Source organism: Malaclemys terrapin, chromosome 15 (genome assembly GCF_027887155.1).
Source record: "Malaclemys terrapin pileata isolate rMalTer1 chromosome 15, rMalTer1.hap1, whole genome shotgun sequence".
In the NCBI taxonomy this organism is placed as follows: domain Eukaryota; kingdom Metazoa; phylum Chordata; order Testudines; family Emydidae; genus Malaclemys; species Malaclemys terrapin.
This window is the reverse complement of record NC_071519.1, coordinates 6,048,034-6,072,099: the sequence shown is the minus strand read 5'-3', so window position 1 is coordinate 6,072,099 and position 24,066 is coordinate 6,048,034. Positions and strand designations below refer to the sequence as shown.

Below are 24,066 nucleotides of genomic sequence, written 5' to 3'. Positions count from 1 at the left end.
ATTACTTGCTCCATTATGCTCTTATGTTCCAGGAGTTCTCTTGTGTGGGGAATGAGGCCAAGAGATGATGTCACACCCACCTTATGTAGCTTTTCCATATGGGGGGAGCACTTTGTTCCAAACTCAGTTCCCAGTCCAGTTTGTGGAAAAATATTGGTACCAAAATAGAGTTCAGTGTCATGTGGTCTGGTCACATGCCCTAGCATGCCCTGCTGAGTCATAGGCCTTGGCTACACTTGCGAATTACAGCGCTGTAAAGCCACCCCCAGCGCTGTAACTCACTCCCCGTCCACACTGGCAAGGCTTTTGCAGCGCAGTATCTCCGTGGTTGCAGCGCTGTATGTACTCCAAGTCCCCGAGAGGAATAGTGTGTAATGCGCTTTCGCTGCGGCACAGATGTGGCCACCCAATGCACTGTGACTGGCCTCCAGAAGTATTCGGCAGTATCCCACAATGCCTGTTTTAGCCACTCTGTTCATCAGTTCAAACTCTACTGCCCTGGCCTCAGGTAACCAACCATGTGACCCGCCCTTTACATTCCCTGGGAATTTTAAAAATCCCCTTCCTGTTTGCTCAGCCCGGCGTGGCATGGAGGGCTATCAGCGAATCGTTCCAGGTGACCATGGCTCCACGCGCCAAGCGAGCCCCAGAATGGAGCAATGGCAAGTTGCTGGACCGCATCAGTGTTTGGGGGGGAGGAAGCTATACAGTCCCAGCTGTGCTCCAGCCATAGGAATTATGATATCTTAGGGAAGGTATCAAAGGACATGATGGAAATGGGCCATGACTGGGATGCCCTGCAGTGCAGGATTAAAGTGAAGGAGCTGTGGCGTGCCTACCGTAAAGCCTGCAATGCAAACGGCCGCTCAGGTGCTCCCCCCGCAACCTGCCAATTCTACTAAGAGCTGGATGCGATACTTGGGGTTAACCCCACCTCCACTCTGAGCACCACCATGGACACTTCAGAGCCGGTGTGGCGGGGGGGAGGAGGAGGAGGAGGAAAACGGGAGTGAGGGTGGTGGGCCGGATGGAGACACACCAGAATCCCTGGAGCCATGCAGCCAGGAACTCTTCTCGAGCCAGGAGGAAGGTAGCCAGTTGCAGCGGCCGGTACTTGGTGGAGGACAAACAGAAGAGCAGGTTCCCGGTAAGCGGTTTTTTTTTCGGGAAGGAATTTTTTCGGTGCGGGCTCTTTGGGAGAGGAGGGTTAGGCATGCATGCCTAGATGCGGAATAGTGCATTGATGTGGTTTATCACATCGTAGTAATCGGCCTCGGTAATCTCCTCGAATGTCTCATCCAGAACGTGTGCAATGTGCTTGCGCAGGTTTATCAGGAGAGCCACCGTGGTCCTTGTCCCAGCCAGGCTAATGTGTCCGCGCCACTGTGCCATGAGGGGTGGGGGGACCATTACTGCACACAGGCAAGCTGCATATGGGCCAGGGTGGAAGCCGCATTGCAGTAGAAGATCCTCCCAGGTCACCCTCAGCAGCGAGATATCGTCCAAGACGAACTCCTGTGGAAAATGTTGGGACAGTGTTCAGGGTAGGTGCCCCCTGAAGCTGTTGGCTCTCCCCAAGGCACAGAAACCCAGAGGACAGTGCAGCCCTGAAACAATCAGTCCCCCTTACTCACCATTTTGAGGCTCCCATGGGATATGTGTGCTCTGTTTCGGACGGGAAAATTATGCTATTGTGTAGACCCTGTGCATTTTCTACTCCTTAAGTGCAGGGCAAATCATTAGTTTGTCTGGTATAAACAATTCTGCCTCTGTTAAATGTTGCATTTTGCCTATACAGCTGCATCAACCTTGAGACCTCAGCCGTCCCTCTTATCGCCTGCTCAGAGACTGCAAAGACTCAGGAAGAGACTGCAAAAAAACAAAGAAGACATGCTGCAAGAAGTGATGCGGCAATCTATTAAAGAGAATGAGAAAGCACAGAACTGGAGGGAGAGAGAAAGCAGGATCCTCCAGGAAAACACAGTGCACTGGCGGCAAAGCACGGAGCACCGGCAGCAAAGTACGGATCGGCTCATAAGCATCCTGGAGCGCCAAGCAGATGCTATCCAGGAGCTCGTAGCCATGCAGAAGGAGCTGTACCATAAGCACAAACTCCACCCCCACACACAGCCCTTGTCCCTTGTGCCCCACTGTCACCTCCAACCCATTTTCCCCAATTTCCGTGTTCTTCATGCCACCAGCTGCCTCCAAAACCAGTATCTTCACCACCCAGCCCTGAAAACCACGACCCTTACCTTCTGCACTCAACCCCCATCACCATGCAGTATAGCTATCCTGAAGTGCAGCACTCACTGCACAGCACACCAGACAGGACATACGCGAATCTGTGATTGTACCATTCCCCACTCCACCCCCTTGTTTCTTTTCAATAAATAATTTTTTTTCTTTTCAATAAATGGATTCTTTGGCTTTGAAAACATTCTTTATTATTGCATAAAGTAAAAGACTCCTTAGCCCAGGAAATAAACAGGCACTGCAAGTCTGCTTGTCTGCTTAGCAAACACTGATTCCTAAAGATTGGAACTACTGCACTTCACTCCCGTGCAGGGCACCAGATATCACTCCTGGTTTTCAGCCTCAAATTGCTCCCTCTAGGCATCCCTAATCCTTTCAGCCCAGGGCTGGGCCCCTGTAATAGCCCTGCTCTCTGGCTGTGCAAATTCAGCCTCCAGGTGTTGAACCTCGGAGGTCCATGCCTGAGTGAAGCTTTCACCCTTCCCTTCACAAATATTATGGAGGGTACAGCATGCGGATATAACCGAGGGGATGCTGTTTTCGGCCAAGTCCAGCTTCCCATACAGAGATCGCCAGCGGCCCTTTATATGGCCAAAGGCACACTCCACAGTCAATTCGGCACCGGCTCAGCCTGTACTTGAACCATTTCTTGCTGCTGTCAAGGCTCCCCATGTAGGGTTTCATGAGCCACGGCATTAACGGGTAAGCGGGATCTCCAAGGATCACAATGGGCATTTCAACTTCCCCTACCGTGATCTTCCGCTCTGGGAAAAAAGTCCCGGCCTGCATCTTCCTGAACAGCCAAGTATTCCGAAAGATGCATGCATCATGCACCTTTCCGGGCCAGCCTGTGTTGTCAATGAAACACCCACCGTGATCCACAAGCGCCTGGAGAACCATAGAGAAATACCCCTTCTGATTAACATTCTCGGATCCTAGGTGGGGTGATGCCAGAATAGGAATGTGCATCCCATCTATCGCCCCTCCACAGTTAGGGAACCCCATTTGTGCAAAGCCATCCACTATTTCCTGCACGTTACCCAGAGTCACAGTTCTTCTGAGTAGGATGCAATTACTGGCCCTGCAAACTTGCATCAACACGATTCCAATGGTCGACTTTCCCACTCCAAACTGGTTCGCGACCGATCGGTAGGTGTCTGTAGTTGCCAGCTTCCAGACTGCAATAGCCACCCGCTTCTCCACTGGCAGGGCAGCTCTCAATCTCGTGTCCTTGCACTGCAGGGTGGGGGGAAGCTCCTCACACAGTCCCATGAAAGTGGCTTTTCTCATCCAAAAGTTCTGCAGCCACTGCTCGTCATCCCAGACTTCCATGACCATGTGATCCCACCACTCAGTGCTTGTTTCCCGAGCCTAAAAACGGCATTCCACGGTCCTGAGCATGTCTGTGAATGCCACAAGCAATTTCGTGTCATACGCGTTATGTGGCTCGATAGCATCATCGGACTCCTCACTCTCACTGTCACTTTGGATCTTAAGGAATAGTTCGACAGACAAACGTTACGTGCTGGCAAGATAAGTCAGCATACGCCTCAGCAGTTCGGGCTCCATTTCCCGCAGACAGATCGCACTGCACAGAAACCGTTGAAAGATGGCGCCAAAGGTGGACGGAAACAAAGGGATTGCTGGGATGCGAAGCAATGCATCACAGGGCGTTGGAACAGGATGCAGAATGCCCCGCACGCACGCCCCCTTCCCACAACCCGCAGTGCCAGAATGGGAAGAGGTGCTCCGTGGGATAGCTGGCCATAATGCACCGCTCCCAATGGCGCTGCAAATGTGGCCATGACAGTGTGCTGGGCAGCTGTCAGTGTGGACAGACTGCAGCGCTTTCCCTACTCAGCTGTACGAAGACAGGTTTAACTCACAGCGCTGTACAGCTGCAAGTGTAGCCAAGGCCCTAGTAGCCATGACTCATAGGCTGTTTGAAACATTCACAGGAAGGCTAAGCTCTTCCATGGTCCATTGTTTTTGTTGATGAGCCATCAGCGCTGTCTGGCTTCTTCACTGTTGTACCTGAAAGGCTAGTTGTGGCTGTTACCCAGAGTAAGCACATTTGAAATACAGATACAAAGTCAATATCCATAACTTCAAATATAAACATGATCCATGCACACAAATAGGATAATCATATTCAGCCAATCATAACTTTTCCAATGACACTGCACATGACGCATCTTGCACAAAATACCTCATAATTATGTCCTAATCATTTTATACTCATACCACTATGCTGAATGGGGGTGTAGTGTCAGATAGGGCCTAATTTCAAGGCACAGGAGTTGGGAATGGAACTTCCCCTCTGTGTGGAACAGGAAATAACCCCCCAGCCAGGGCTGGGAAAACTTCCCAGATTCCCAGTGCTGGAGTCGGAATCTACTGACACTTCGTTAGTTACCACCACCCCCAAGCTTTGTGGCAACTGCAAACTTTATCAGTGATGATTTTATATTCTCTTCCAGGTCATGAATAAGAATGTTAAATAGTACAGAGCCAAGAACCCATCCTTGTGGTAACCCCCTAGAAAGAAATCCGCTCGACCATGGTTCCCCATTTACAATCACTGTTTTTAATGTATTTAATATATGCCGTGTGTATTTTGTATCTTCCTAGGCAAAATATTCTGCTGAACCAAGTCATATGCCTTACAGAAGTCTAGGTATATTACATTAATACTATTAGCTGCAACCAAACATTTGATCTCATCCAATACGGATATCCAGTTAGTTTGATAGGATCTATTGTGTCTACACTTTTGCTAATGGGAACTAATTATATTACCCTCCTTTAATTCTTTATTAATGAACTCCAGTATTAGCTGCTCCATTCTCTTGCCCAGTATCAATTTCAAACTAACACTCTTGTAATTAGCTGGGCCATCTCTTTTACACTTTTTAAATATTGGCACAGCATTAGCTTTATTCCACTTTTATGGAATTTCCTCAGTGTTCCAAGTCCTAATTAAAATCAACATTAATAGTCCACCACGCTCCTCCACCAGGTCTTTCAAAACTCTTATTATCTGGATCCGCTGATTTAAACACATCTAACTGTAATACCTGCTGTTTAACATCCTCGTGAGTTACTGTTGGAATGGAAAGAGTGTCGGCATCAACATCTTATGATATGAGTACATCATCTGTTTTTCCCCAAATCCAGGAGAGAAATATTTATTGAACACTTTTACCTCTTCTGTATTATTTTTGATAATTCTGCCATTTCCATCTAGTAATTTACCAGTATCATTGTTAGGATTAATTTTGTATTTAATATACTTTAAAAAACTTCTTTCTTATTTTCATTGATTGATCATTGATTTCTGATAGCTTCCCTTACCAATTTTCTAAAATTCTAATCTTCTAATTTATATTCTTTACTATTGAATTCCCCTTTCTTCCATATATTTTATTTGGAGAATGTTGGGATTTCTACCACGGAGCCACCAGCAGGGTCCAGAGACAGCCCCATCTCCTGTATCATGCTCTGGCTAGTAGGTATGTGATAAATGTGAAGATGCTGCTTCCGTCTTTCAGCTGGGAGGCACAAAGGTTCTCTCTTTCTACCTCTAATCCCTTCTGGCTTCTCTAAGCAAGGTGGGGTGGGATACCGTTAACATGTGCCTCCCAGAGCGTCCATTTACCTGGTGCTGCTGTTCCGTGAATAGTGGGGTTGTAATGGGGCAGCAAGTACTGAGTGTTGGACTCTTATTCTTTCAGGGGCCGGTGACTTTCGAGGAGGTGGCTGTGTATTTCACCAGGGAAGAGGGGGCTCTGCTGGACCCCACTCAGAGAGCCCTCTACAGGGATGTCATGCAGGAGAACTATGAGACGGTGGTCTTGCTGGGTAAGGAGTCCTGTCCCTTTGGTTATTAGAAGCTGTGGGTTCTCTAAAGAATCTGAGTAGTAATAACTTTATACCTTTATTCATCATACACATTTTGACAAGTTTCCTTGCCCCCTTTTTTTTTGCCTTATCTCCCACCCACTAGTAAATTTTTGGACATGTGCCTTTTTGGTGCCATCGGTCATTTTAAAATTGCATTTAATGTACGCTTAGCTATATTAATAACTACATTAAAAACTTTAGCTTTCATGCCTTTTCCTCATTTTAAGAGGAAAATATACTGCCTGTAGAATTCTATATTAAGTAAATAGGTGTATGACTCATGCATGGCTTATGTGACAGTCAGATGAGCTCCTCTTTTGATAGGAGAGTGTATAATGTTTCCATTCAGGATCCCACAGGTGAAGGGAGAACAGAGCTGTGGGAGGGGAGGAGAGGGGGGAGTAGATAATTCTGGGTTGCCAGGACATGGAGAGCGTGTGTGCAGAATTCGAGGTAAGAAGCGGCAGGGAGGGAGGAGGTAGTGAGAGATGAGGAGAAAACACAAGAAGTTCCCAAGGTGCCGGGAGGTGGTGCTGGCTGAGAGTAATGGGAAGAAGGGGAGGGGAGTGTGGAGGAAGGGCACCCAGGAAGTGGGCTGGGTGGATCAGTGGAAGGGAGGAGAGGTTTGGGGATCTAGAGCTATGGGGGATCCCAGGCCTTTAACCCCGAATCCCTACCCAAGTCTTGTTGCTTTAGAGCCTACACTCCAGTTTTATTTCTGTTCAGTTTCACTTCATTATACATTTCCCCCCCAAATATTATTATTTTAACTCTTGACCTCCCTCTCCCACTCATTACCCCCCTGTCCGTATAACCTCCCCATCTCTAGGCACAGCGTCCCTGGCTAACCATCCTGAGTCCTTGCTGCATTCTTCCCTCCCATAGCAGGGTGACTATCCAGGCACAAATGGGCATTTTGTTGATGATGTCACAGGGTGGTAGTGTAGCCTGTACAATTTTTACACCTATAAGATTACATATTGGGGTACAGTTTGTGCTTGTACTTGGCTACTCAAAGTTAATGGAGGAGATAGAATTTGGTGAAACACACAGAAACTTGATTTAATACAGACAGTTATAATTGAAATCATAGGCAAAAATCAATACACATAACGATTAGAGTAAGATAAGTCTATAAAGAGGGTCTTGCACTGTGCCTACTTACAAATTATGGACACCATTGGAAACAAAGTTCGAGGGGCAAGGGAGACCATCCACCCTGCTTCAGTATACACTGTCTTCGGGCCCGACAAAATGAAAAAATGGTAACTAGGAGAGGTATTTTCTCTGCTTTCTTATGATAATAGGATGGTGATATACCATATCTGCTCCTTTACTCTGATTACAATAATGTCAATAACTGCCCCAAACCATATGTAGCCTTTGGGAAGTCCATAATTAAGCAGCAAGCATTAATATTCATGATTTAGGTCACTTATTTATTAATAATTCCAATATATGAATGCGGTCCAACTGCTAAGATACTTCATAGCAACCTAATTGCTAAAGCCCGCCCCAAATTTACTTCCTTTCAGAATCCTGTGGCATATTGAACCTGTTTGTGGTTCCTCGTTAGTCTCTCAAAATGAGGGTGCAAAATATCTGACCTGGGATTCTCTACTTAGGCCTATTTAGATAAATCCCAGACTTCAGCATAACTACTCCCACAAAGCCTCAACCTAATATAAGACCCTGAACTGTAGCAAGCTTATGCTATGTCTACACTACCACAGTAAGTCAACCTACGCTGCGCAACTCCAGCTATGTGAATAACGTAGCTGGAGTCGATGTACCTTAGGTCGAGTTACCGCAGGGTCTACTTACCTTAATCTTCTTGTCAGGGGTAGAGTACAGGGATAGATTGGAAAGCGATCTGCAGTCGAGTTGGCGGGTCTTTACTGCACCCGTTACATCGACCTCCGGTGGATCGATCTCAGAACGTTGATCCCAGCTGTAGTGCAGTCCCTGCCCTTAACCCATTTATTTATGATCACCTCCTTGCCCCTCCATGTATGTTCCAAGCTAATAAGCAATACTTTGATAATGACATTTTACCTCTAGCGAGTATAAAATTGCCCACAAGACATGAGACTAGGTCACAGATCATAAAATCAGGTCAGGGTCAACAGGAGTGAGAGTTTGAAGAATCTTGTCCCTCTTCTCCCCATGTCCAGCAACCAGAAGCTATCTTCCCTCCAGGCTCCTTGGATCTTCGAGCCTGTCCCTCCTGAGGTTGCGTGGCCCAGTTCTTGTTTCTTACATTCTCCTTTTCCGGAAGAATTAGAGGCTGTTGCTCTTGAATTTTAGTGTTTAATTCCCCAGCCTTCTCCACACACTGGGGGAGTTTAATTCTTCCTCCCATTACACCTGAGTCACTAGATTTCCTAATTCCCCAAAATGTGCTTTTGCGATGTCACAGTTCTGAGGTAGCTAAGCCTTTGACCTGTCTCCATGGTCTGCTCAAGGAATGCTTCTCAGGTATCAGGTCTCTAGCCAGCCCCTCTTTATGGGTAGGGACCCACATGCCTCTCCTTTTTGACCAGGGTTTGCGGATTGCAGCTTGTTCTCCACTGTGTTCACTGGACTAACATCCAGTTCCTGTGCTTTGCTTTCTCTCTAAGGGCTGTGAGCAGTGTGTGTGTGTGATAGAGGTGGGGATTTTGGTGATACTTGTATGATACCAATACACACCTCAGTTTCCCTCTGTGATTGGTATTGCTATGATTATGATGAGCGGGCGACATGAGGTGTTTTGTCATGTATCTGTCATGGGGTGCTATGAATGGGTCATTAAGGACTGGCTGGTGCCAACCTACATCAGTGGAATACCCGACAGAGGCAAGGGAATAATTGTCACCTGTCCATGGGAGGATCTCCGTTTGGCTGAGTGAAACATACATGGACTCGTTATGCTTTTGGGAGCAGGAAGAACTGGGCTTGCAGATGCAGGGAGCTCTACCGGAATGAAGACAAATGGACAGTCACAGTGAAAGGAAACCAAAGCGTTTTCTACAGCAGCAGGGCACAAGGGCATTGGCTAATATGGACTATATTGTCTTTGTTGCTTCCCTGTGCTAATCTAAGGACTTTACAATGCTGTGTTTCGGTTGACTAATAAACCCTGCTATGTTTTAAAAGTCTGCCCAGTGTCACAGCACAAACTTACTCTGTTCATTGAATGAGGAACAGTCTCTGAACAGGAGTGTAGTTCAGCTGGACCTGCTGGGCAGAGTTCACAGGTTGAAATAGGAGTTTTGAAGCCAAAGGCTCAGTCTCAGGTGTTGAAGCTACATGGCCTATCCTTGTGGAAGAGTGGAACCCCTTGGGGGTGTAGTGCACTCAAGAGGCACTTCCCAAGGACTGTTTAAAAGCCAGGGCATTGCACAGATCCTATGGATCCATGACATTGTGCCAGTGCACCTTATGGGGAAAAGATATAAAAAAAGAAAAAACTCTCTAAATGTGTATTTACCATTGCCTCCTCATCAGTCATCATAGGAATCCCTGATCAGTTCCAAAGTGTATTAAAACCTTCCTTAAAGGCTTACCTGTTGGTTATCAGGTCATGTCAGTTTTGTTAGTGGGCTTTCCCTTCACCCTCCCACTTCCCTGGTTCTTGTCACACAGACAGCAAGCAGCAAAAAGACCAGTAGTCCGAAGCACAGAGAATGCGATGTTTATTGGGGTTAGTTTCCAAGCAGGCATATTCCGAAGCCCTTCAAACCAGCCGGGATTATCTCTATACATGATAGAGTCTGTTGCCCAGTGTTCCCTTCCCAGCTCTGATACCACAGAGCGTTTTCCCTGTTTCCCCCATCCCATCTCTGATGCCACAGAGCCTTGCCTGTGTCCCCATTCCCTGTTCCTGTTTCCCCCCTTTAAGAAACATGATTCCAATTTCCTTTCCCTCTCCTGTTTGATCTTGTTTATATAGTAATATTCTCTGCTATACCTTAACCAATCATTGTACTGAACTTTAACTAACCAATTCTAACATATTGTAACATAATTCTCTAACCAATTATATCCCACTACGTAATTTACTTACACCTAGCAACATTAATTTTACAGCAGACAAAAACAATTAGAGAACCAGACTGATTAACAAGGTAAAAGTGGTGGCCATAAAGATAAAACAATACAGAAATGAGGGTTTCACAACCACAACCATTGATAAGTGATTTCTTGCCAGACAGGATGCTATCAAACTAAGTTTTCTTTAACCATCTTAAAATATGATTCTTTATCTGGTGGTGATGGGCACTATCCAAACAGGATTGTCTTCGTAACAGCCAAATAGCACCTTATTTCAGTGTGACTGATTTGGGATGTGAGGATGTGACCCTATACTCCCCAGTTTATGGCTGCCCCTGCTGCTTAACCAAAGGCCTTAGCCTAAGAACAAGGCCTCAGACTATCCTAGTGAGAGAAGGCCCATACACAGGCAGACTGTGATTTTGATTCTTTGTTTTTATACCCCTGTAACTAGCTAAGTGATAAAAATACACTTAAGTTCTTAAAGTATAGGCTTTATAGGCAGGCTTGAATATCTCTATTCTAACAGTGGGTTCTACTCCTTCCCCCATTCTGTGTCTGTCTCGTCTATTTAGATTGTAAATTCTTCAGGGCATGGGCCATCTACTATTCTCTGTTTGTACTTTGCCTAGCACAATGGGGACCCACTATTAGTTGGTCCTTAGGCACTAAGGTAATGAATATGATTTATAATAATAATAACCCTCCTTCCACTTTGAGCCAAGGAAGCTGGCCTTGGTATTTTACTGCTTAAAAATGAGCTGGAGTTAAAACCATGGAATATTCTTTGTGACAAATATCCCACAAATTCCACTGACCTCCCTTGTTTTCTTTGCCTGGAGTAGGGTTTCCAGTTTCCAAACCTAATGTGATCTCGCAGCTGGAACGAGGGGAAGAGCCGTGGATCCCAGACCTCCAGGGCTCTGAGAAAGAAGTGCTCCTGAAAGCTGCCTTCACAGGTGAGGAATTGGTTAAACCAATTCAACAACTGTTTAGGAATGCAGGAAACAATTGGGATGCCCTACAAAGACCCTGTGAGCTCTCCAAGTTCAGGATAGTTCCCTGCAGAATGGAATCATTATGGTGGATGTCACTCATGGCTTCCCACCTATTCTGACTGACAACTGGCAGCACATCCATCCCCGATCTCACTTTTCCCTAAGTGTTCTGGTGAGATGCGGACCAAGACTGATCCCTTTCTCTCTTCTCTGGGGAAGGGTTTGGGGAAAATCAGCTCCTGATAGGTTTGATCTCTCCCACGCATATTTTGGTTTGTTCATCCCTTTTTCCATTCCTCTCTCTGAGATTTCCTTTCTTTCTGGCGCAGGGAGTGACCTATGTCTAGATTCTCTCTGTCTTCCATCAGGTGATGGGATGGTGAGTGAGAATGAGGAGGAGAAACCCCAGCAGGAAGATGCTGAGCAAGTAGAACCACATGGAATGTTATCAGGAAGATCCAAAGGGAATGTCTCCGGGAGTTGTGCACTCCGAGAAAAAGCAATATCATGTGTGACTCAGGAGATGCCAGAGGAAAACTTCAGTAGCCTCTCAGACCTTATAACCCGCGACAGAATCAACTTGGAAGGGAGACACTACACATGTCATGAGTGCGGGAAAAGATTCAGTTGGAGCTCACACTTTCTCACACATTGGAGAACCCACACTGGAGAGAAGCCCTACACGTGCTCTGAGTGCGGGAAAAGTTTTAGTCAGCGTTCAAACCTTATCACACATCAGAGAATCCACACAGGAGAGATGCCCTACACATGCGCTGAGTGTGGGAAAAGCTTTAATCGGAGCTCAAACCTTATCATACATGAGAGAATCCACACAGGAGAGACGCCCTATACGTGCTCTGACTGCGGGAAAAGCTTCATTGATAGTTCAAGCCTCAACTCACATCAGCGAATCCACACAGGAGAGACACCCTACACATGCTCTGAGTGCGGGAAAAACTTCAATCAGCGCTCTGCCCTTAGGAGACATAGGAGAATCCACACGGGTGAGAAACCTTATGGATGCTCTGAGTGCAGGAAAAGCTTTAGTCAGCGTTCAGACCTTATCACACATCAGAGAATCCACACAGGTGAGAAGCCCTACACGTGCTCTGAGTGCGGGAAAAGCTTCAATGATCGCTCAAACCTTATCACACATGAGAGAATCCACACAGGAGAGACGCCCTACATGTGCTCTGAGTGCAGGAAAAGCTTTAGTCAGCACTCACAACTTATCTCACATTATAGAATCCACACAGGAGAGATGCCCTACGCGTGCTCTGAGTGTGGGAAAAGTTTCAGGGAGAACTCACACCTTATCAGACATCAGAGAATCCACACAGGAGAGACACCCTACACGTGCTCTGAGTGCGGGAAAAGCTTCAATGATCGCTCAAACCTTATCACACATAAGAGAATCCACACAGGAGAGACGCCCTACACATGCTCTTAGTGTGGGAAAAGCTTTAGTCAGCACTCACAACTTATCTCACATTATAGAATCCACACAGGAGAGACACCCTACACGTGCTCTGAGTGCGGGAAAAGCTTCAATGATCGCTCAAACCTTATCACACATGAGAGAATCCACACAGGAGAGACGCCCTACACATGCTCTGAGTGTGGGAAAAACTTCAGTCAGAGCTCTGACCTGATTATACATCAGAGAATCTACACAGGTGAGACACCTTACAGATACTCTGAGTGTGGGAAAAGCTTAAAAAAGAGCTCACACCTTATTAGACATCAGAAAATCCACATAAGAGAACTGTAACAAATGCCTTGATTAGGGTTGGGCAAACATTTTTTTTTTTTAAATAATCACATTTGCTAATTCTCACATAGTGATCTGTGCACCATCTTCACTGTGGTCTCTCAGCTCCACGAGATGAGTTGCCTGCTTCTGCCTTTTGCACTCACCTTCTTTGGGGTCAGTCCTCTGATCTTTTCTATCAACTCCTTTCCTTTTGAGTCATAGGAGTGTGTCCCCGTCCAGGAATGTTCATCTGTTCCAGGTGGGAGACAAAGGTTTGATTCCCAACAAGCTACACTGAGGCAAAACTACCTGTGCCTTACAGCCACTAGGACTGTACATGGCATTGGCTGCTCAAGTTAGTGATCTTGGTGTAAAAAGACAATTATAGTTGTAGTGTAGATCCAGCCCAGGTGCAGTGTTTGGCATTAGCTTTCCCCTTGACCTGACCTAAACTCCATCACTTTTCCTAGTCTAAACAAACCCTGAGCATCACGGTTATTCTGATGTTGCTTCAGGTTGTACTGGAGAGCAGATATTTTTACAACCATTTTCCTCACTTAAAATATATTGAACTATAAGAAAGAGCAGGAACAGGGCAGGGATAGGGGAAAATGTCATTTCACCCTCTGTAACAAGAGAAGAAGATAGGGTAAATCAAAGGGATTCCCTTATTCCTCATCACCATCCCAATCCCCTGTTCAACTGGTTAGGTCAATATTTTTTCTAAAGGGCTGGGAAGAGGATTCCCTAGTAAATGACTTGTAACTAAGCAAAATACCCATGCATTTGGCTCCCGAAGCAGTTGTGGCCCAGGCCCTGCAGGAGGTCGCTCCTGAAGATCTGCTTCCTAATCAGGTGCATGTTGCCTATTATTTGGGAAATGCAATCCCTATCTGGTTAGAAATGGGAAAAATGGAAGATTCTGCAAATGAGTAGAAAATGAAATCCATGTTGAATGTGATAAAGCTGCAAAAATATGCCTATTTTTAATAGATTCCTGACATTTGGTATCTTACAGGGATTCTAAGCCGCACCTGAATATAGTCCCTAATTTAAATCTGTGCCATCAGATTAAAGACATACAAGAGCATAGTTGGGGGAGTTATACCTCACTATCACTACTGATATGTTGTGTGGTTAGTGAAGAATTCTACGCCAGAGAAGTATAAAATTACTCCAAGTAAGATCAAAGATTTGACAAGAACTCATGTAGAAATTGCAGGTAATGGTGGTTGATTTTCATCCCAGAGATGGAAGCTATGGTGACCTGTGGCCGATGTAAACTGTTTTTAGAACACTGCTCCCTAGTTAAGTGGCATTGATCACACTCCTAAAGATGCCATTATTAAATTGGGCACAACTGTCTTTTACCATTTGGATCCAAAGTTTCATGAAACACAGAGAGAATCATTGAAGATTAGGGTTGGAAGAGACCTCGTGAGGTCATCTAGTCCAACCCCCTGCTCAAAGCAGGACCAACCCCAACTAAATCATCCCAGCCAGGGCTTTGTCAATCTGGGCCTCAAAAACCTCTAAGGATGGAGAGTCCACCACCTCCCAAGGAAACCCATTCCAGTGCTTCACCACCCTCCTAGTGAAATAGGGTTTCCTAATATCCAACCTAGACCTCCCCCGCTGCAACTTGAGACCATTGCCTGTTGTTCTGTCATCTGCCACCAGTGAGAACAGCTGAGCTCCATCCTCTCTGGAACCCCCCTTCAGGCACTTGAGGGCTGTTATCAAATCCCCCCCCCCCACTCTTCTCTTCTGCAGACTAAACAAGCCCAGTTCCTTCAGCCTCTCCTCATCATTCATGTGCCCCAGCTCCCTAATCATTTTTGTTGCCCTCTGCTGGACTTTCTCGAATTCTCCACATCCTTTCTTTAGTGGGGGCCCCAAAACTGGACACAATACTCCAGATGTGGCTTCACCAGTGCCATATAGAGGGCAATAATAACTTCCCTCGATCTGCTAGCAATGCTCCTACTAATGCAGCCCAATATGCCATTAGCCTTCTTGGCAACAAAGGCACACTGCTGACTCATATCCAGATTCTCATCCACTATAATCCCCAGGTCCTTTTCTGAAGAATTGCTGCTTAGCCAGTCGGTCCCCACCCTGTGGCGGTGCATGGGATTGTTCCCTCCTAAGTGCAGAACTCTGCACTTGTCCTTGTTGAACCTCAACAGCTTTCTTTTGGCCCAATCCACTAATTTATCTAGGTCACTCTGGACCCTATGCCTACCTTCCAGCGTATCTGCCTCTCACCCCAGTTTAGTGTAATCTGCGAACTTGCTGAGGGTGCAATCTATCCCATCATCCAGATCATTAATAAATATGTTGAACAAAACCGGCCCCAGGACTGACCCCTTGGGCACTCTGCTTAATACTGGCTGCCAAATAGACATTGAACCATTAGTCACTACCCGTTAAGCCTGACAATCTAACCAGCTTTCTATCCACCTTATAGTCCATTCATCCAATCTGTACTTTTTTAACTTGCTGATAAGAATACTGTGGGAGCCCATATCAGAAGCTTTGCTAAACTCAAAATATATCACATCCACTGCTTTCCCCATATCCCCAAAGCCAGTTCTCTCATCAAAGTAGGCAAAGAGGTTGGTCAGGCATGACTTGCCCTTGGTGAATCCATGTTGACTGTTCCTGATCACCTTCCTCTCCTCCAAGTGCTTCAAAATGTTTTCCTTGAGGACCTGCTCCATGATTTTTCCAGGGACTGAGGTGAGGCTGACTGGTCTGTAGTTCCCTGGGTTCTCCTTCCCTTTTTTAAAGATTGGAATTATATTTGCCTTTTTCCAGTCATCCTGGACCTCCTCTGATCACCACGAGTTTTCAAAGATAATGGCCAATGGCTCTGCAATCACATCAGCCAATTCCCTCAGCATCCTCAGATGCATTAGATTAGGACCCATGGACTTGTGCATGTCCAGCTTTTCTAAATAGTCCTTAACCTGTTCTTTCACCACTGAGGGCTGCTCACCTCCTCCCCATACTGTGTTGCCCAGGACAGCAGTGTGGGAGCTGACTTTGTCTGTGAAGACCGAGGCAAAAAAAGCATTGAGTACTTCAGCTTTTTCCACATCATCTGTCTCTAGGTTGCCTCCCCCATTCATTAAGGGTCCCACATTTTCCCTGACCTTTTTCTTATTATTAACATACCTGTAGAAACCCTTCATGTTACCCTTCACATCCATTGCTAGCTGCAACTCCAGTTGTGTTTTGGCCTTCCTGATTACACCCCTGCATGCTCGAGCAATATTTTTATACTCCTCCCTAGTCATCTGACCAAGTTTCCACTTCTTGTAAGGTTCCTTTTTGTGTTTAAGCTCAACGAAGATTTCACTGATAAGACAAGCTAGTCGCCTGCCATATTTGCTATTCTTTCTGCACATCGGGATGGTTTGTTCCTGTGCCCTTAATAAGTTTTCTTTAAAATACAGCCAGCTTTCCTGGACACCTTTCCCCCTTATCTTAGCCTCCCAGGGGATCCTTCCCATCCGTTCCCTAAGGGAGTCAAAGTTTGCTTTTCTGAAGTCCAGGGTCCATATTTTGCTACTCTCCTTTCTTCCTTTTGTGAGGATCCTGAACTCAACCATCTCATGGTCACTGCTGCCCAGGTTGCCACCCACTTCTACTTCCCTTACCAATACTTCCCTGTTTGTGAGCAGCAGGTCAAGAGGAGAATGGCTCCTGGTTGGTTTCTCCAGCATTTGTACCAGGAAGTTATCCCCAACACTCTCCAAAAACTGTCTAGATTGTTTGTGCACTGCTGCATTGCTCTCCCAGCAGATGTCAGGGTGATTGAAGTGCCCCATGAGAACCAGGGCCTGTGATCTGGAAACTTCTGTTAGTTGTCCGAAGAAAGCCTCATCTACCTCATCCTCCTGGTCCGGTGGTCTATAGCACACAACCACCACGACATCACCCGTGTTGCTCTCACTTCTAAACTTAACCCAAGGACTCTCAACTGGCTTTTCTCCAGTTTCATACTGGAGCTCTGAGCAATCATACCACTCTCTTACATACAGTGGAACTCCTCCATCTTTCCTCGCCTGCCTGTCCTTCCTGAACAGTTTATACCAATCCATGTCACTTCTCCAGTCATGTGAACTGCCCCACAAAATCTCTGATATTCCAGTCACATCATAGTTCTTTGACTGTGCCAGGACTTCCAATTCTTCCTGCTTGTTTCCAAGGCTTCTTGTGTTTATTTACATGCACCTAAGAAAACTAGCCGATTGCCCTGCTTTCTCAGTATGAATCAGGAAGCCCCCCCCATTGCATCCTCCTTGTGTTTCCTCCCGATATCCCACTTCCCCACTTACCTCAGGACTTAGGTCACCATCCCCAGGCGAACCTACTTTAAAGCCCTCCTCACTAGGTTAGCAAGGCTGCCTGTGAAGATACTCTTCCCTCTCTTCGTTAGGTGGATCCTGTCTCTTTCTAGCAATCCTTCTTCCTGGAACATGCCATTGTCGATGAATCCAAAGCCCTCTCTCCAAGGCCAGCAGCATAACCATGCATTTACCCTCACAATTCGACGGTTCCTACCTGGGCCTTTTCCTTCAACAGGGAGGATGAATGAGTACACGATTTTCACCTCAAACTCCTTTATCCTTCTTCCCAGAGCCAAGTAGTCTGCAGTGACCCACTCAAGGTCATTCTTGGCAGTATCATTGGTACCCACATGGAGAAGTAGGAAGGGCTAGCAGTCCCAAGGCTTGATCAGTCTCGGCAGACACTCCATCACATCCTGAATTGTAGCTCCAGGCAAGCAGCACACTTCTCGAGTCTCTGTCTGGTCAGCAGATGGATGACTCCGTCCCCCTTAGGAGGGAGTCGCCGACCACCACCACCCATCTCCTTCTCTTGGGAGTGGTGGTCGTGGAACCCCCATCCCTAGGACAATGCATCTCATGCCTTCTGGTCGATGGGGTCTCCTTCTGATCCCTAGATTGCTCTTCCAAATCATTCTCCGCAGTAGAACCTGTGCAGAGAACCTGAAAATGGCTTTGTACCTCTATCTGCATTGGGGGTACATGGGTTCTCCTCATTCTTCTTCTGGAAGTCACATGGTGCATGTTTTCTTCCCTGTTCTGACCTGCCCTCTCTGATTCTTTGGCATGTTGTGCCTCCAGAACCAAACGCTGACTTCTGTCCAGAAAGTCTTCATTTTCTCTGATGCAACACAAAGTTGATACTTGCATCTCTAGTCCTTTAATATGGAGACCAGTTTGCACTTTGTAGAGCTAAAGTCACTTCTGTCCTTTGGGAGAAAGATAAACATGGCACATCCTGTGCAGGTCACAACAGCTGATTGCTCAGTATCCATGTCTTCCTTCTAAAAGTGTCCTCAGATGTTGTATTTACTTCTCACAGAAGCCTGAAAGGCAAAAACACTCTGAGGAAACTCTCCCCAGGCAAACTCCCAGGCAATAGCTGATTCCTTCAGAGCCATTCCATGCCTCTGGGTCCCAATCTGGCTGCCTTGTTGGACAAGAAGCACTTCCCTGCTGGGCAAATGATGGTAGCCAATAAGGGAATGTATCAGATTCCAAGCTCAGACTGCAGGATACGTGAATGCTGAGTCCAGAGTCTGTGGTTTGGTCTCTTAGATTTGCTATTAAGTCTAATGCATGTGTATTACTTCTCCTGCTGCTACTTTGAAAGATTAGCAAGTGTGAAAATAGAGCACAAAAAGGTGTTTTTTCTCATGATGCAGCCTTCCCACATAGTGTGAGACCCCTTCTACCCACACTTATGGGAGAAGACCCAGGGAAAAATGAACTCACAGAAATGGAAGGCTCCTAGGTTATTGTAGAATGTGACTTCACACAAAGCTCATTGGGTGGAAATTGGAATCAAGAGAAAACTGCCCTATAGGTTTATATTTTGTAATTGTTGAATAAGTTGTTACCAGTGACAATGAAATTAAACATGAAGTTAATTAGTGTAATGTAAGAGGCTGATTATGTGATAACTTTCAGTGTTACAATATAATTCAGGTTTTCTTCTAGTTCTCTCCCTGCCCTGTCCTACTATATAGGAAATGGTGGCTAATCCTGAAATTAAAGCCTCATTCCAAAGGAATTAGAGTGGGGGAATATGTGAGAGAAATAGCATGTAGGAGAATAGAGACCCAGTAGAGACTGTAATTATTTCTATTTAAAATGGAATTTATTTTGATAAATTTTAAATCTTCTGTTAAGAGGAAAATTACTTGAGACAGGATTTGGAACCTTTTACCCAGTTAGAGGGTAGCTGCCACAGAGTTCTCCAGGTCTCTTGTTTGCAAAGCAAAGATGTCACATCAAGCAGATGTCAAAATCTAAAATAGTGATGGATGTGTGATGGTAGTTTTTCTGGATTGTTGTTTTTTTAATGTAATTTTTGTTTTTGCAACCAGTTATTTTTATAGGTGCTGAGACCCCTTTTCCTTTTGAGCACATCTGTTTAACCCTCAGGCCTGGCTTTGAAAACCTCCTCAGAACTGGCCTTGTGTTTCTTTCATGTTTGATATCTTTGGGGTTCACACATCCACACTACATGCGGTTCACAGCAAGAGATACTTTGAGAAACCTGCTGGGTTAAGCGGGCCTTTTCCAAACTGATATTGGCCCAAAGTCTGCCTCAATTCAGCTGGATTGGGACACATCTGTATCAAAGGAGTGGCTCACACCTGATTTGTCCTGAGACCTTGGGGGAGGGGTAGTAAAATAGGATAATTAGGAATCGACAACAATAAAGTTAAAGGTAAGGGTGAAAGACCCTCACCTTGCAGGTCAACAAGCCTGTTCTGTTCATTCCCTCTGGTACTGGTCACTCTCAGGCAGCACACTGGGCTAGATGGAGGACTGTGGCTTTCGTCATCTGAAAGCTCTGCAGCCACTGCTCGTCATCCCAGATGTGCATGACGATGTGATCCCACCACTCAGTGCTTGTTTCCCAAACCCAAAAGCGGCGTTCCACTGTGGTCAGCACCTCCGTGAATGCCACAAGCAATCTCTTGTCATAGCTACTACGCATGGTGAGATCAATGTCGAACTCATCTGCCTTTGTAGTTTAAGGAACAACTCCACTGCCACTCGTGACGTGTAGCATATTGGCTAACAGTGCAGGATCCATTCCTAAAGCACAAAGAGGCAGAATGCGCAGTACACCAACCATTGAAAGATGGTGCCAAATGTGAATGGAAGCACAGGGATTGCTGGGATGCGAAGCAATGCCTCACGGGGCATTGGGACAGGACCCAGGATGCCCCGCGACTCCCTCCGCCTTCTCACGACACTTAGCGGCAGAAGAGGAAGCAATACTCAGTGTGATAGCTGCCCAGAGTGTACTGCTGTGAACATCGCTGCAAGTGCCGCAAGTGTGAACATGCTATTGCGCAGGCAGCTGACAGTGTGAACACACAATAGCGGTTTCCCTTCAGTGCTCTCTGAGCGGCACTGAACTCCCAGCGCTGTACCTCTGCCAGTGTAGACATAGCCTCAGAGAGACTGACTGCCAGGATCCCAGGACTGATCCCCTCTGGGGAATGAAGCACAATGTCAACAAAACCCTACTAGCCCAAAGTGCTGGACCATCTATGCCATTACCTGGTTCCTAAACTGCAGCTACAGTTCCTACCTAACATGAATCCAAAGACCGAGAGGCGCAGAAATCCAACCCCTTATAATCTTAGAAATGTTTTGTTCCTTTTTCTATTTTGTGTCTATTTCTTTTTATGAACTTGGAGACATCCCAGCCTTTCTATTAGATTGGGGTGTAACAGTGTGTGTGTGTGTGTGTGTGTGTGTGTGTGTGTGTGTGTGTGTGTGTGTGTGTGTGTGTGTGTGTGTGTGTGTGTGTGTGTGTGTGTGTGTGTGTGTACGTACACCTCTGAAATCTACCAAGGGAAGATGTTAGGAAGAATACTTCCCCAAATCTTAATAGCCTTAAAACTGCGCCCTATGAAATGACTAAATGCATGCTCCTCACCTATGGAAACATTGCAAGGAATTGAGCTGTCAGATATGTATTGTTCAGCGAGAGCTGTTTCAACTTCTTTTACTAATGTCTTTCTAAGGTCTGTATGTGATTTGGGGCGAGAGGACAGGAGAAGTATTAGCTACACAATAGTGAAATCTAAGGAGAAAACTGTAGTTGGCTTTGAGGTTGTGGGCTAAATGTAAGCAATAATTTGGTTTTGGTATTGAAATATTCAGCTGGGTAAAGCTGGGTTGCACTGCCTGGGTAAAAATCTCTGATTGGGGTTTCGGCATCACTAAATATGCACCTGCCTTCTTGGGTTGCTCTTTTAGGATTTATAAGGGTTGATTTTCTGCTGTATTAATCTGATGGAATCAAGTCATCAATTTAGTCAAACCAATGCAATATCCATGTTAACTCATTAATTTACTGATTTGACCTGAACTTTATCACTGTATTGTTTAACCCTTAGCTGAGTGGTGTCTATAGTCATTTAGCCTTAGTGATGGGTGCTCTTGGCTTTATTTGTTCATGTTAATAAAACATGTAACTGGGATATTGAGTCATTTCTTTCAATAAGCAACCGGGGCTGGAACTTTTATTTGTATATTTCCTTTTAATTCAATCTCCATTTTCTTCATTTCATTACTGTTCTAAGTTAAGGAATGTGCAGCACCAAAAACTGATACAAGCCTTTTGCTGCCCCATTTTGTGCCCATCCAGCAGGGTAGAGAACAAACACCTCCTGGAGCGGGGATTGTCACACTGGACTGTAAATACAGATGCATGTGCCCAAGGTTTGCTGTCTTTCTCCAATCATGGCACGAAGGTGACACCTACAGCTCCTTGTAATCATGCCTGGCAGAAAGGCGACCCCTATGTGCATTCCCTTGGGAGGCAGGGGGATCTGGGAGACCCTGGACACTGGGGGATATTTACCCAGAGCTCAGGAGCAATCTACTCAGGGGTGATGCAGTAGAAAAGAGCTGTGCTCTGCTTTCCCCACTTATTTCTCCTTATCCCCTTTTGGTCTCTCTCTACGCTTTCCCTTTCTTCCCCTCCCCCCACCCTCTGACAGGGAGACTTGGTCACTTCCCTGCTCCCAGGGGCGCTCACTCTCCTGTAGCTGGATTGGCCCATGCGAGTGCTAATAGGAGCGAGAGCCTGGGTACGGGTCAGTCCCTGCAGTGGCTCTGGGACACACAGAGGCAGAAGGAGGAGCAAAGATGGGGCTAGTTCCCACCTCAGAAAGTCCCTGGCCCGGTGAGTGTGGCAGCTGCAGCCCGGTTGGGCTTGAAGGAGCCAGGAAGGGGCCGGAGCAGTGGGTAGCCGGGGGCTGGTAGGAAGGAAGGCAGGAAAAGAGCTGTGGGGCAGATCCCAGAGGCAGGGCGTTGTAAGGTATGAGACACTGCTGGTGATGCTGCCTCCAGTGTGAGCTAGGAGCCGGGGCTGAGCTCTGGGCTGCTGCTGCAGCCCCAGCACAGCTGGTCCAGGGACAGACTTTCACTGAAATACTTCCTGTGCCCATCCGAGGTGGGGACTTTTTCCAGCTGGACCTAGTCCCAGGCTTTGATGCCCCTGGCCCAGAGCTGCAGGCACCAGGGGCCAGAGAGACCCTGGGGCCAGCGCTGGGCGGGCAGGACAGAGACTCCGCCCAAAGGCTCCGGGAGCAGCAGGTCTCACTGTCCCTGGGGATCTGCTCCCAGGTGGAGAATGTGCCTGGGTGGGACGTGGACAGTGATGGAACCGCTGTCCTCACGCTGCCTCAGGTGCTCTTCTTCAGCTCCTGTTCTCTCCTTAGCTTGGCCCCACTCTGGCCCAGGTAGTTCCAGCTCACATGGAGGATGGGATCCCCTGGCCTGGTGACTGCCTTCCCTGTCTCTCAGGGTGAGCTGGAGCTTTGGCCTCTCCCCATTGCCCCTGGGGACTGTCAGTCTCAGGGTCCTGATTTCTCATCGACCCTTCCCCTTTCTTTTGATACTGGGAACTAGCCCACCAAAAAACCCACTAAGTTTTAGTAAGGGGCCAACAATCCCCTTACACAAGCCAGCCCCGTGAGGGGCACAGATGTCCAGACAAAAACAGCACAAGCTGGTTCCATGGTGTAACGGTCAGCACTCAGGATTCTGAATCCTGCAATCTGAATTCAAATATCAGTGGGACCTTGTCTTTGGTGCATCAAAGCCCTGGCGCTCAAATTGCTCACTTCCCTGGCTCCTGTTGTGAAAGAGCGAGTCTTTTCCCTCCTGCTGGGTGACTCACGCCCACTGGAGCCAGGTCTTTGGTCAGGATGGTGTGACGGGATGGCCGCAGTGGGTTGGGCCTCTAGAACTTGCCACCCTGGCTACCGATGCCGGCAGTCCTGCGGTTTGACCTGATGTTTGGGATTCTCGCTGCTTCACCTGATGCCTGCAAGTTTTGCCCTTGTGTTTGCTGCCCACACTTTTCCTCTTGCCCACATGGTGCTTAAAGAAAGGAGTGCCAGGGCCAGGCTTCATAGTCAGGGGTAGGCAGGAGGGACGAAGAGTCCCAGGCTGGAGCCCAGCAGACCTTTCCTCCTCTGGACACCTAGAGCAGAGGTGACTGGTGCTGACAGCTCCAAGGGCAGGCTTAAAAGCCACAGAGTAACCCAGGGTGAGGAGGACCAGGCCTATGCATTGCCAGCTGACTGCCACAAAGACACTCGGCCAGCCTCCTCCCTGGCATGCCAAACACCCACTGAAGGCCACCTGAAGACCAGCATCCAGCATGTGGGGTGGCTGCTGATGCTCTGTGGACAACATCAGAATGTTGTAGGAAAGCAGGGCAATCCCCCCTGGTGGGGCCTCTTACTGTTCTCACTCAAGGTGCTCACTTTTGCAGTGGGGCAGAAGATTTTTCCCTAAGAGGCTTTTCCCCAGCTGGTGAGAAGCAGTGAATCACCCAGGCTCCAAAGGCGCTATTTAGCAAGCCCCCTCAAGCAAAGGGACAGGTGCACATTTGGGAGAGGGAAACTGCTCTACACTCTAGCCCAGGCCCCCGCCCATTTCCTTTGGTATGTCAGGAATGGTAAAGGCTAGACTGGAAGACCTGGGGCTCACGCCTTTGTGATGTCCTACCCCCAACTCTTTCCCGGAGCTCTAACTGAAG

At 46.9% G+C, this 24,066-nt stretch overlaps 2 protein-coding genes across 3 annotated transcripts in view; both read left to right on the top strand.

Annotated features, from left to right (window-relative positions):
* Positions 1-12,963, top strand: part of LOC128823031 (gastrula zinc finger protein XlCGF57.1-like) — a 40,378-nt gene extending 27,415 nt beyond the window's left edge. The window contains 3 exon segments of the mRNA XM_054005060.1: positions 5,991-6,117; positions 11,040-11,153; positions 11,522-12,963. Of these exon segments, the coding sequence (XP_053861035.1) occupies positions 6,084-6,117; positions 11,040-11,153; positions 11,522-12,963 (1,590 nt within the window). The 5' untranslated portion in view covers positions 5,991-6,083.
* Positions 1-24,066, top strand: part of LOC128823020 (zinc finger protein 883-like) — a 341,706-nt gene that overhangs the window by 27,391 nt on the left and 290,249 nt on the right. The window lies entirely within an intron of this gene.